The 14492-nt window shown below is 35.0% G+C and overlaps 1 protein-coding gene across 13 annotated transcripts in view; it reads right to left on the bottom strand.

The window, feature by feature from the left end:
• ppp1r12a (protein phosphatase 1, regulatory subunit 12A) overlaps positions 1-14492 on the bottom strand; it is an 81607-nt gene that overhangs the window by 6822 nt on the left and 60293 nt on the right. For 6 of the 13 annotated variants that reach the window (XM_069192247.1, XM_069192248.1, XM_069192251.1 and 3 more), the window contains 14 exons: positions 14282-14398; positions 12696-12842; positions 11796-11954; positions 11259-11426; positions 10245-10335; positions 9174-9353; positions 6275-6425; positions 5542-5672; positions 4830-4895; positions 3705-3721; positions 3428-3533; positions 3213-3317; positions 2688-2735; positions 13-63 (listed from right to left, as the gene is read on the bottom strand). In XM_069192247.1, the coding sequence (XP_069048348.1) occupies positions 13-63; positions 2688-2735; positions 3213-3317; positions 3428-3533; positions 3705-3721; positions 4830-4895; positions 5542-5672; positions 6275-6425; positions 9174-9353; positions 10245-10335; positions 11259-11426; positions 11796-11954; positions 12696-12842; positions 14282-14398 (1537 nt within the window). Of the gene's footprint in view, positions 1-12; positions 64-103; positions 1261-2687; positions 2736-3212; positions 3318-3427; positions 3534-3704; positions 3722-4829; positions 4896-5541; positions 5673-6274; positions 6426-9173; positions 9354-10244; positions 10336-11258; positions 11427-11795; positions 11955-12695; positions 12843-14281; positions 14399-14492 lie in introns of those variants that run through there. The other 7 variants (XM_069192255.1, XM_069192256.1, XM_069192259.1 and 4 more) reach the window with 5 other exon arrangements.

The following is a 14492-nucleotide window of genomic DNA, read 5'->3' as shown; positions in this document are numbered from 1 at the left end:
TGGAATCAATACCTTAAGTTCTTCCTCCATCTCAGATATCCTCCTTTCTAGAGCTCTTCTTTCCTATAAAAAGTAGTATACTGTAAGTTAGTATAGATACCACATTTAAACAAACACGTCATTCCACACAACTAACAGTGTAAGAGTGAAATATTAGCATCATAAAACAGCAACAAACAAGCATGTATGTGAAGCATGTCAAGCAAGAATGTACCTAGGTCATCAAAATGTGGGAAACATTTTCATTATGCAGGTTATGGGGTAAGTTGGTGAAGAAATGCTAATTAGAAAAAGGGAAAACAGAAAAGGAGAAAATATTTCCCAATGTTTCAACTTATGTTAACTCATTTGAAGGTTAACTTTATGAAATACTCATGACAGACTGCCATTACCAGAAAAAAAGTTAGGATTCTATTTAAAGCAGTTCTGAAACCATTTAAAATAACCATAAAACATGGTAAGACTGAATTGATTAAGGGAATGTCATGGTGGACATTCAATTAGAAGGAACCAATCAAATGAAGAAATGTTAAATTCTATTACAATGGCATGAGACACAAAAGGCTAAAAAGGTGGCACATTATGATGTTTTGCTTTCTATTATATTGAATAAAATCTGAATATACAACTTTCAGATTTCAACTTCACTGTTAGATAAATGTTAAGGTTATAACCTTTTAGATGACAAAATTTTGCAACATTTAAAATAACTAGCAACTAGTTATGGAAATACTCAAGGAAAAGAAAAAGTGGAGTGCATGTTTAAGCACCTGATGTTGTGATGTGAAAGAGTAGTTTAGTCATGCTCATGTTTAGTGTTAATGTTGGCACTACAGTCCATCCCATAAAAGTAAGATTTTATCTGACACCAGTTCATATTTGGGTAGCATTTTGTGAAAAAATAAATCATGTTATCAGCAGTTTTATAATTAGAAAAAGGTGCAAGAAGGAAGCCTGCAGGAAGGATGGACTGTATTTAGAAGCTAGAAAACGCATGCAATCCTGCTCAAGGAAGATGTCGAACATACATACATTTTAAAAAACACTCTGACAAAAGATAAACACAAATACTTTGCAACTGCCCAGAAATCTTTGTCTAGTTCATAAAACAAACGTGAAAAAGAAACAGCTTGTGTTCGCTTGTGGGCATTTGCCTCACTAGCTAAAGTTGCTAGTGAATCAAAAGCAAGCAGGAGCATTGTACTGTATAAATTCAGGTTAGACCATACCACCCAGCTGAGAATGGGTCTTGCTTGTTACCTTTAGATATAAATAATTTTGCATTTGTTAAAAACAAGGATCTAACAAAGTGTAGTTATATAATTATGTTGAAAACTATTATGAGTTCTCCAATTTTACTGAACAATAACACTCAAAACAGCTAAAGTTTTAATCTTAAGCAGTGCCTTGCAAAATAATTCAAACCCCAGCAAAGCATCTATGCAATTATGACACTTTCAAATAGGACATCATAGTTAGAATATACACGATGTACTCCAAATTGATTAAGCTACAAAATGACAATAGCACAAAGTAATTTTTGAAAGAAATTTAGAAGATCTTCAAATGCAAATGTAAACCCTTTCCTAAAAACAACCCTAAATCAGTTAGTGTAATGATTTCTGTGTGTAATCTAACTAGTTTAACTTGACTTCAAGGTAAATGTTTTCTCTGTTATTTCAATTGGAGACAAAATGGCAGAGATCAAGAAAAGGTTACTTAGTAATATCCATTTTTAAGATTGGAATGTATCATAACATCCAGACACTACCTAGATTAAGCCACCATCTGACACAGCAAACCAGTTAGCCACTCAGAGAGGTCAACAACATCCTGGAGCTTTGCAAACCTGACCCATATGGGTAAGTGGCAAATACTGGATATACTGGAAGATTTGAGGATTTAGGGTCAGATGAAACAAAAGTTTAAGATTGTGGTCTAAATGCAAAGACATGAAGCACAAAATCAACACTGCATATCACCCATTCAGCGCCATGCCAGACGTCAAGCATAGTAGTGGGAGCATAACAGTACGGGGACTGGAAGCTTACTACGATTAGAAAAATGGATGGTACAAAGTATCATCAAAGTTTTTGGCGAGACTCAATTTTCAGTTTGATCCTTACTAATGTTGAACTGATTAAATTTATTTATAATCCAACAAAATGTAACATTGGTAGGGAGTAAATAATTTTAAAAGGCACTGTATCCTCAACCACTGGACACTGCACATTTAAAAGTGAAATGAATCGTAAAGTGATTTGAAAAAAAAAACACCTAACAAGCTACAACATTTTGGAATGAACTTCAGACTTTTCACTTTTTCCCCAGCTGAGCCATTTCTGTGCTAAGTTACCATCCGTTTTATTTCCTCCTTTAGGCAAAAACATTTTAGGATGCTAAAATAAGTTAGTGAAGTAGGTTTAAATGTGACCCTTATTGGGAGTTTTTTTCCCCCCCAAAAGGGGAAGGTAGACCAACATGATGTATGCATTTTTATATAGCAATCAGTGTTAGCTTCATTGTCTGCTTTACCTGTTAGGTTTATCAAATTGGAGAAATGATACAATAAGACTGTTAAAACGCAGCAGTAATAATAATACTTCCGACTTGACAACACCCTGTGCTCGAGGAATAACTTGTTAGAACTTGGAATTAAAAGTGAGAAGAACCTATAAAATCTTTACCCTTTTCTCCATTTCCAGCTGTGACCTGTCAGCAAATCGTTCCTGTCTCTGAAAGATACAAACCAATGTTTAGTGGCAGCAGAACCAAATAAGCCAGATCAAAAAACAAAACTATTTAACACTCATTATGCAGGTCTGTAAATGTGTAAAATATGCTTTGCTGCGTTTCCCCCCCCCACCGAAGACAGACTTTCCTGATATATTTTGAATACCGATAATAAACCTGAGTATTCCTAGCGTTGCTCAGTATAAAACTGTATAACATCAAGCAACATGAATGTGGCTTCTCCACATTAATCAGCAACAATCAACCTAATGCACCATTGAAAATATGAAGTGTAGATGCTTGTTCCTGATTAAGTATATCAAGAAAATAAATGTCAATAAAGATGACTAGAACAGATCAACAAATTATAATCAATCTCATCTGCAAGATTTTCACAAGTGTTCAATACCTAATTACAACATCTTGTGATGAGTCCAAGTTCTCACTTCAACTTTGAAAGCCCAGACCAAGATACAAACCTGCGTTGCTTTTTCCAGCTGTAATTTCAAGTCTGTTAACTCCATGTCTGTATCGCGTAATTGCGCCTTCAGTTTCTCATTTTCAGCTAGAATCTGTTCATAAAGCTGGTTTAAAAAGAAAAAAGTGTAAGTGTAAACCTTATTAAGGAACAAACGATAAATAAAACCATTTTGAATAAGCAATTGAACCATTTGTAACAACATGCTTTAAATACCTTTTTATAATCAGTTGTATCTTCTCTTTCCCATCTGCCTGAATATGGTTTTCTGCCTTCACCGTAGCTGCGACCAATATAATGGTCATAGCGATCACTGGAAGTGCTGGATAATCCAAAGACAAAACAAAAAGTTGAAATATTTAGTTAATATCTTATGCCACTTAAAGCGAGCCAACAGTATCAAGTTAAACAACTTTACTATTTTAATTTTAATTGTTGAATTGAATCAACTTACGCAATGCGGAAAGAAAAACAGAAATACTAAAAAACGTACCTTGAAAGCCTGTCACTCTGTAAAAGAAAAAAAAGGTTTTACATCTCTTGTAAGCTGGATCTATATACATTTTCCATTTATTGTCATTAACAAAACAGTTTAAAATGAAAGGCTTCTCCCAGCTGTTTATTACCAATGGGCAGATCAGCATTAATTAAAGTCACAAACACCTATAAAAGTTCAAGTTGCTAATTTACAAAAACAGCAATCACCATCCCTGGCGGACTCCATCCTTTTATCAACTTCACTTTTGATTCTGAAGACTAATTTTGTTTCACTCTTTGTCCTACTCAGCTATTTTTATACCGCATTCCTGAATCCCTGCCAAGGTTCTTAGTGACTTTGACCATCAACAGCCTTTTATAGGACACAATGCCTCAAAGCTAGGCCCTGCAATTAAGATCACTGCTTGAGTGAGCAGGCGACGACTTAAGATGGTGCAAATGTAATGTACTTCTAATGCATACATGAATGAATTATTAAACAGCATGTATGAGACAGTTTTTCCACATCTATATTGCTATATTTCATAGCTCCCAGGACATCCAACAGTAGTTTCCGGCTTCACTCGCACTTAGTACTTACTAGAAAATAAAGCACCCCCAGTGCTCTGTATACAAAAGCATTTGTTTGCTTTCTCTACTTTGCCTTAAATTTGAGCATAATAAATGCCAGGTGGACGAAATCAGTGTAATTTCCTCTAAAAACAAAGTATTCTCTTGAAAATTCATGCTGGTGGGTAGTAACTAGTAAGGTCGGGTAAAGTTGATCAACATTTTAAATGCATTTCTTTGCCTTGAGGAAAAGAAAAGCTTGTATAACTTAAGGGCTAAGCCAACAATGCCAGGCTTTAAATGTACCAAAAAAGGATTCCAAAGTAGGAAACAGTTAAGAAATACTAAAACCTATATTCAGCTACTTTAAAAGGCTACACACAGCTGATTTGGAGAAGACTGCAAATGAACCAAGCTTAATATTAAAACAAAAACAGAAAAGAAAAACAAAATGGTTTACAATCCCTTCTCCATCAGCTTTAGAGACATTAGTTATAATCCACAAGAATTTTCCATGATTTCATATGCTAATTCCAACAAATGTTTCAGTCATTACATGGTTGCACATCACCTGGGGCTCATTCCGGTTTGTTCCTTCTTCAGAATCTGACTGCTGCTCTTGATCATTTTCATCACTCTGAAAAAGGAAAACCATTACAGAAATCTCCGAGACATGACTGCTTAAAAAAGTACATCTCCTTTGGGGAAAGCATTAAAAGGCCCGTGTTTAATCAAACGCATAAACTTTTTACCATTATAAAGATGGTAACAAGCTTCACCACCCTGTAGCTTGATCTCAGAAGCTAAGCAAAGCTGAGCTGGGTCAACCTTGAGACATAGACCTCTAAAGAAACCAGGCTTCTACTGCAAAGTGCTGATATAGCAGTAAGTGGTACATTTTCCAAATTTCCTAATTTTTTTAGAATTTCCAAACTATTGCCTCAGTATGGTTGGCAGGGATACTATGTAGTTGGACATCGTCTCCTTTGGATGAGACGCTAAATCTGAGATCCATACTTCTCAGTCACCTTCCAGAATTAAATATCATAAACTCCCAAGTTCAACACCTATGATTTAGGAATGTTATAAAATGATGTTGCATGGAGCGCTATTACTGCAACTCAGTACGTAACACAACAAAGTGATTTGTAGTTTCAACCACCAGGTCCAACCAGGCTGAACACTACCTTAACTATAAAGGCTCCGCTTGAAATCTACTTTCTAACATGTTTTAAACAAGAAATAGAGAATAAAATCATGTTTAAAATACATGCCACTCTTACATCTTTCCAATAAGACACTCCTGTGGACCTTCGTTTCTCTCGAGGCCGCCGTCTGTCTCGTATTGATTTAGGTTGAGACTTGTCCTCGGTCTTGTCTTCTCCTTCTTTTTCCTCCTCCTTCTTATCAAATTCTGATCAAAATAACATTTAAATGTGTTAAAAATACACTTTTTTGTATACGGTGCATTTTATTGAAAAATAATGACATGACCAACACTTATATCTTATCTCATTCTACAATACTTAAAGTTAAATACATTTTAAAGGAGCCTTTTTGACAAAGAATGAAGCATTTGCAGAACATCACATTGTCCTTAAATCGGTAGTTTAGGACCATCCAAATTTGATGAACGTGTTTAAAATGACTGAAATACAATATAAAGTAGATGGAACAAACTGAAAAGAGATGTTAAAATCTCTAAACCTATACAATGCTATACAAAATAGCTAGCTGTTAAAGGTCAATGCTTTCACAACATAAGATGTGTGTGGTTCTGCATCTATAGTAATTTAATAAATGTGTTGCCATTAACAGTTTCTAACACAAAAGATATAAGAGTAACTGTAGGTGTAAGTGATCTGTAGAAATGCTTGCATGAATAAAGTGTTACCTGCTTTTTAAGGTCTTCTCTAATGAAGACTTCTATAATTCATTCGAATTGAATATCTGGACCAACCAGATTAAATTATAGAAGTATCTAGCAACAACAGGGTGAGCCACAGGCTGTTTTACCTTTTTCTGTATCCCTGTGCAAACTTCTACTGTAGCTGGGATATAACGAAGTAATGCCAGTCAGACTGTTGGGTCTATCAACTGAACTAGACGTAGAGAGCACACTACTGGTAGAGGACGTAGCTGTTGTAGTACTTGATGGCCGGTAACGCTGTTAAGAATAAAAAGGAAAAATAGTAAAACATTCAAGACCACAAAACTCAATTTGGGCTTAATTATGCATATGCAACAAAACCAAAACAATAATTTTCAGAAACTTTGTCAGTTAAAATTTGTATAGGAAAAGTTGACTACTTGGGACACTGATCCACTGCATTAAAAAATGACAAACCCATGTATACCAAGTAACTACTTCTTGGAGCTGGATCCCTAACTTTCTGCAGCATAAATTAAAAGTTGTGCAACAGTAGAAGGACCAAAAGTTGTAAAACAAGCCCCTGTATGAAACTGAATTGTGTTGTTATCTTCTTTGCCGAGGTTAAAAGGTTAAAAATAAGTAAGCTATTAGGCCAACCCAACTTGTTTGGTTGTAAGTAGATAATTGAGTCATGGACCACATCAAATCACTGTTTAAGACTCCCACAACCTTTTTTGCAAACAAGTGCAGAACCTTTTATGAGGTTTATATGCATATCCTTATAATCTATCTTCTGGTTCAGGTTCCACTTTTGAATCTGTGAATCTTAATCTGAAGCACACTGAGATATCAGTCGCATCCTCTGAAGATTTTAAATCTTTGAATCCAGCCTCCCTAGGACCCTTTCTTTTCAAGACTATAATGGTTCAGTTATTTTAACAGAGGAGCATATAAACATTGTTTTGAGCTTGGCAAGGTCTCTAATCACTCTTGGTATTGATACAAAACAATGTCGTTGTTTTGGTAAAGTATCAACAAAAACTGTTTAAAATGCACAAAACACCTAAGAATTGAGTAGCCTTTTCAAAATGTTTTGCTAACTTATAAATTTACAATAGTTTTTAGTCTATTGTAGCCTCTAGATAAAGACATTTAATATTTGCAAAATTGTCTGCCCAGAATTGAACAGCAGTACAAATGTAATGTTAACTACAAAATGTATATCCTAAATATAAAGACGAGGTAATGGTGTACCACAAGTACTTAGTATTGAACCTTAATTTGATGGATTTGATTCCCTGTTCGAGCTTGCTTTGATCTAGACTACATTATAAACATATTAACCAGTTTAACCGTAATGTATACATTACCTTGAATGCCTACTGTCTGCAATTTGATAAGAATGTATTCTTAACGTTAATCAAAAACCCTCTGAAAACCTAAATATAGTATGTCATAAGCACAATTTGTTTCAATTACTTGCCATTGCTTATTCAAAGAAGTCTGACCAAGTTTTCTCAAGAAGCCATAATAGCTTAAGGTTGCCATAGCCATTTGTGTAAAATTTCATGGTTTTAAACTGCTTCTGCATAGTTCCCACTTGCATCCTCAGTTTCACTGTTGGAAAAACTCCACGTGATTGAGTTTATATACACATTTTTCATTAATTTTGAATATTTTAAATCAGGCTTCCTTGTAGTTGTTTTTGCTTAAGACAAAGAACATTCAGTTTTTCCTCTACTGTATTACTTGTAAGCCCAAAAATGTATAAGGTCACTCTTCTATGTACAGATTCCAGAAGAGCAATGCGTTTTTTACAAATTCTGCTGCTATGATTCTTGTAAAGTGGTTTCTTTTTCATTTTGTTTTTTTATGACCTATTAAACCATCTGGGTCAAGTCTTGGACTATGATTTACTAATGGGTCGAATCTCTTCTGTGCTTCAAAGAGTACATTTGTAAACTGTTGCAATCCACATTACTTACATTGTAGTTTCTTCAGGGCCCACTTTCCTGACATTACACACCTGTCATAAACCTTATTTGAATAGTTTCAAAGTACTCTTCAAAACATCCACATTAATCATTAAATGGTTCTCCCCACTGATCTTTAATCTGTCTTGTTTGAAAAGGATAGATACAGTAAATACTGGCATCTTGACTTTTACTTGGCAATAAAACCAAGTAAAAGTCGTGAGTCAAGTCTATTTCACTTTCAGATGCCCCCTGAATATCCCGTTTGGTTTTACCCATCTACATAAGAAATTAAAGTCTTCCATGACAACCACTTCTTTACACATTCCCAATTTTATATTAGACTCGTTTAGAATTATTTGAATTTGACATATGTACCATACTCCTAAACACAATGGATTTTTAATGTTTTTATAACTTACCCATATATTTTGAGACGTTTGATTTACCCAAGTTACGTTCCTATGACTGAAGGGAGCTTTTATAAATAGTGTGTAAGAGGGAGATAAAGACAAGATGGAGATTGTCTGAACCACATTCCCCACACAGCTAGGAAGTTAGCACAGCCTCAGTTATGAATAGAACCAGACAAAGGAGCATGAAAGCAATTCAAGGACCTTCCTAAAAAAAAAAAACATTCTTCTATAAGTATTACTTCTAGAGTTTTGGAAAAAGACTTAGGTCTCAGAAATGGACTTGATTATGAAGCTGGTAAGAAGGGCAGAAGTTAAGCGTGTCTGTATTTAAATAGACCAGCCTATAAAATAAGCTCTGATGGTACCCGGCCCCAGGTATAAATATGCCACAACTGCTACACCTTCTTTAATTTTTCCTGTCACTCCAAAATGCTGTATATCCATCATTTTCTATTACCCTGTACTGGCGTTTCAACAACTCCAGTTACATCATCATTACATATAACACACCATGATTACTTGGTTCATTGAGGTCTTTTACTTCTTAAGATTCACCCTTTTCACCCGAACATTTTTCCATTCGTTTTTTCATTTCCTTTGCACTTACCCTATTTCCATGTTTTTTAAATGTTTGACAGATGTAAAAGACTAACCTCTTCAAAACTCCGGTATTTCGACCGGTAGTCATCCTCACGGGCTTGAGATTCTTTCTTCTCCTCCTGTTTCTCTTTGTCCTGTTTTTCCTTTTCATCTTTTTCCTCTTCCCTACCTCGAGTGGGACGGCTCCGGCCTATAGTCTTTTCTGCTTCCTGAAGATCGGTTAAGGTTACACCCTATAATGAAATAAAAGAAGCTTCAGCAAATCCGTGAATCTTTCAAACCACAGTTGGCAACACAACAATGCTGTGTTGTACGGTTTTGAGAACGCTAAGAAACCAGAATGAAAAATCAGTACAACAAGTACAGTGAATTAGTTATTAATGCTACAGTTCTTTAGTGCTAGTTTTATACAACAATCATTATTCTTACTGTAATATTAATTATTCGGTACAATGCAAAAGAAGCGCACAAGATTAGTATTAATAAAGGAGAGCTGCACATTAAGGCAACATTCCCACTACAAATTCTACACAACACTGGAAAATAAATTAGATCTGAGTTACTGCAGGACAAGATTTAACAAAATATCAATGTGCACGTCCCCTCACCGAAATCACTAGAGACAAACAAAAATCGGCTTGCTTGCTTGCTTTCTGCAGACAAGTTACTGAAAAAATGTAACTAAGATTTTTAGAAGGTCTGCATGGGTCAATTCAATGTACTAAGGAGGTAAACTTAATTTTCAAGCAATTTTAAAACAATAATTTGTTTAACAGCACCACCTTCAGGATATTTAGTTTTCACAGACTTATGGTCACACTTGCTTGAAAAAAGTGATTATGTTTTGAAGCAAAGCCTGCAAGCATAAATCACTATCACACTACTCCATAAAAGTGACTTTGCAGGAAGTGTCTCAACATTTAACAGAAAGATCATAAACAGTGAAATTACTGTGATTTTAAAGGAACAGTTTAGAAATCTTCATCTACAGCAAGTCAGTAGATTTAATGTATAATGCTAAAGGAGTTCTGTACATTTCTAATATATTGTACCTATTTAGTTGATGGGACTAGCCTTTTCACTAAACTTGAATTAAAAATAAAAACAAAATTGCTGGTACTTGCCTGAGTTGATCTTCTTGACTGTCTTGCTTGCCTAGACCTGGCTTTTCTCTGCGACTCCGATTCTTCATTGCGGACAGGAGCGAGGTACGATCTAATTTAGAAAAAATGCTCATTTTAAACTTGACCATTGCTTATCCACAATTTGTTTTGCAAATCTTCATTGAGTAAACAATTGTCAACTAATTCGATCACAAAAAAATGGGGTAATCACATTAAAAATCATACCTACTTGGCTGTATTTGCATCTAGTGATTTAATGTTAATATCCAGTTGCATGCACTTGTACAATTTCAGATTATAATGAAGACTGCATATGCTGGGTCACTGTGAAGTGCTATCTGTTTTCACTCTGCTATCACTGAACTAATGCCTCTGGTATTAGACCAACCCATGACAAGCAGTCAGCTTAAGTAGCGTTTTTAGCAGTCATGTTGTAGATGTTAACTTTGCAGTTTACACACAAAATCCTTACTGCCAAAGTTAAACTCCATCTTATATTTCAAGTGAGGGATACTTACAATGTTTTATAACCTTTTACATAAATCATTTATTCCATAGTTTATCAGTACCTGGGACTCAATCTACCAGTGTTTTCTGCCAGAAGCGTTATCTTAGCTGTTGAACTGATGTTCAGTGCTGCTAAATAAGGTGTCAAGTGTGAAGACATGACAAGTAGAGAACATTTTTGTTCTAAATTCTTGCTACTACTGATAAATGACCACCAAATAATTTTATACTTCAGACTCAACCTACTGACCTTGAAGAAAAGTTGAGTTTCTCGACATACATCAGATCCTTCAAGATACTTGAATGAATCACCCAAATGTTTAATTTGTGTACACACTATTTTAAAGGAAAATCTTTAAAAAAATAACTGTGCTCTATTACTCCAAAATAGTGAATTACCCAACAGCAGACATGGAAAGGGTCTTAAATCAAGTATTAGTGTAAAAAACTGCCTACTAAATTGACTAAATTTAAAACTGCTTACTTATAAAAAAAACAATCACAAACCTGCGCCGCTCCCTGCCATCAGTGGAAGGTACGGTGCCAGTGGTGGATGTGGTTGTGGTAGTAGTAGTAGCTGTAGTATTTACAATAGTTGGTATAACTGCCACTGCTGTTGGTCCCGAATCTTTCTCCCTTTCCGCACTTTCATCAGACCAAAACCTATTTGAGGTACTGAATAAAAAAATGAAACCCAAAGAATTATTGCCATTTTTTCGTACAAATCCATTTATAAATCACTCAAAATGATTACACACATTTCAAATATTAAAATCAGTGCCATATGGTCAAGGACAAAGCTGACGTATGTCAAAGCTTTAATAACTACACGATTACTTTCAATAATTTATTCAATGAACAGTGAATTTGTCGGGGTTCTTTGCTGGGGGGGACAGATGGTATTTAACAGTCCTGGCACACCGAACAAATCGCACCACACACTAGAGTGAAAACAACTTTCAATACGCAGCATTTTTTTAGTTCACAAGGCATACATCTACATTTTTTAAACCAAAAAAAGTAACATCAGCCATTCGACAGCACCTGCTTGTTAAGCTCGATGGAGTTGTGGTGGTGGTGGTCTTGGTCGCAGTGCTTGTGCTGGAGAGCAGGCCTCTCTGGGAGCCAGTAGGTGAGGTAACAGATGAGGTGGTGGATGTCACAGAACTAAATGAGTCATCCTGTCTTCTTCCAAAAGAACCACTGGTAACGCCGAAGCAATATAGAGGAAAGAAAGGGAAAATGTAAAATGAAGCAACTGCTTTAAAGAAAAGTAATGTCATTAAACCCACGGTATTATTTCTAAATTAGAAAGTATAAAAATTAAAACATTTTAGAGCTAGAAGTGATTTAGGAAAATAAAATGACAATTTCCCATTACTGCAGATTTATGCATTCCTAGACTAAAAAAAACCTAGAGAATGCCACCCATATCTGCAAATTAAATAAAACAAGAAGAGTTGATACTTTATTAGGTATGCACTATAAAAAAAAGTTTCTTCAAGACAATACTTTGCACTTTCATCTAATATCTAGTACAGTCAATAACTGAAATTAACACTAAACCATTAAAATGCTGTCAGCAATTTAAAAATGTTGCTGACATTTACACTTGATATAAATACTAAAAACTTAATATTAAACTAATTGGAAGGGGGCCAAATTACTTTGCCATTAAGTAAAACAAAACTTCCCAAACACTAAATGATAGAATATTTTAATAATTAAACGAAAGTCTCACTGTATAAAGATCCTGGAATATCAAAAGTAAATTAATACAGTATGAAAAACCAACCTAGTAAGAGTTGTATAAGCAATAAAAGTAAAATGCTAACAATTTAATTTATCAATTCTAGCTAAGAATGAAAATAAAATATAAACATAAGATACAGACAGATTGACATATGCAATGAGCACGGGCATAAACAAGCACTAAAGCAATACCTTCTATTAATGCTGTAAGACTGGTATTGAGATGAGGGCGACTGCCAAGGTTTAGTGTTATTAGGATCCAAGCTGATGGCAGATGAAGACTTAGCTGGTACATCTCGCACACTGCTACTTCTGCCTATTGTTAGCGAGTAGGACGTACTGCATGCACATCAAGCAAAAGAGCACATTACAACAAAATAAAGCACAGCCACATTTGTCTTAATTTCTTGTTACCTGCCAATAGATGCTAGTATACTAAGTCGTCTATGGTGGGGGGCTCTGGTAACTATCATAAGAGAGAAAATCTTTGCACACTGGTATGTGACTGCAGCAAGTAAACAGTTAAAAGGTTATTGGCACTAACAGAAATTAAGTACAAATCCTAACATCCATGCAAAAAATAACAGCAAATAAGACGGAAAAAACAAGCAGCTCCTTATTCATATTTATACAGCCTTAAAACATTCATATACGGGCTCATGTTTAAATCATGCCTTCAGTGATGGCATATCTAGCTGTACCATGCACATTCTTTAAAACTCAATTGGCCTTTCAAAGCACGTGAACAATACAGTTGATGTCACTTTCTAAAAGCGCGAATTTGATGCAATCCACAATTTTGCAACATTGTTAAAAAAATCATAGCTAATTAGAATAAAAGACACTTATTACAAGAATTATCTTGCTGGCAGAATTTTTTTAGACAGTTACACATCACAGTAACTGTGTACCTTTTATGGAAAGTGATACTGGTACCTCTAGCCAAAGTTTGAGTTTTGCTTCCAACAAATCTATATGATAGAAGGTTTCAATCCAGAGATCTGGCCTTTAGGTGAAATTGTGTATTACTGAATAAACAATCTGAAAGATGTGCAAAAATTGCTCCAAGATACAACTTATGATGAACTGATTTGTGTTGCGAGACATCGTATACATATGGGCAGAAAGTAGAAGAATCTAATGGAACAAACTAACACTTGCCCAAAATGATCTATAAATGATCTATTAATGTACTAATGAAGCATTTCATCTGTTCCTTAAAAGTACTATATCAGAAGACCCAAACGTAGTCCTGAAGAAAAATAATGTAACATCTGATTTGAAAAAGTCCAAAAAGCAGCTTTGCAGTGTATTGTACTCAGTATCTGATTATAAACTGAAAATAATGGGACTTTAGTGCAGTACATTTGATAAATTATCAAACCCATTACAGTTTGTACATTCTGTTTAAGTGCAATACTGATTTTATAGATGTTCAGTGAAAAATTCCTTTTACCTTCTTGCACTTTTGTGACAAATTTGCAATTGTCTGCAAATTTGTGGCAATTCAGGCAAAACAGGATGTCAGCTTTTCTAATGTGATCTTGGACACAGCTTGGAATCACCAACTGTATTTCAAGTAACCATCAGCCCGATCACTTCTGATGGAAGCACTTTAAAATACTAATTTAAAAAAAACATAAGAACTTATGGGACAGCATTAAAAGTGTACGATTGAAGAGCAAATAAAAATAAGTATGACAATACATACACAAGGGATTTTTACAATTTGCATATTCACATGTATGGCTTTGTGTTATTAAATACGAAAAGCAAACCTTCGCTGATAGCTTGGTGTTTTGTTCTGGGAAGTAGTTCCTTCATTGTTCTTCAGATCATCATCCCACCTTCTCCTTGTATAAGACCCACTACGCACCAGACTAGCAGCAGAATCCCTGTGAATCACACACTACAATAGGATCGAAGGTGCTGCAAACATGACCGTAGTCTCATATCCGAGATGATACTCGAAACCATTCTCATTTAATT

The sequence above is a fragment of the Lepisosteus oculatus genome, chromosome 7 (genome assembly GCF_040954835.1).
Source record: "Lepisosteus oculatus isolate fLepOcu1 chromosome 7, fLepOcu1.hap2, whole genome shotgun sequence".
Lineage (NCBI taxonomy): Eukaryota > Metazoa > Chordata > Actinopteri > Semionotiformes > Lepisosteidae > Lepisosteus > Lepisosteus oculatus.
The sequence above is the reverse complement of the archived record's forward strand: the minus strand, read 5'-3'. Positions and strand labels throughout refer to the sequence as shown.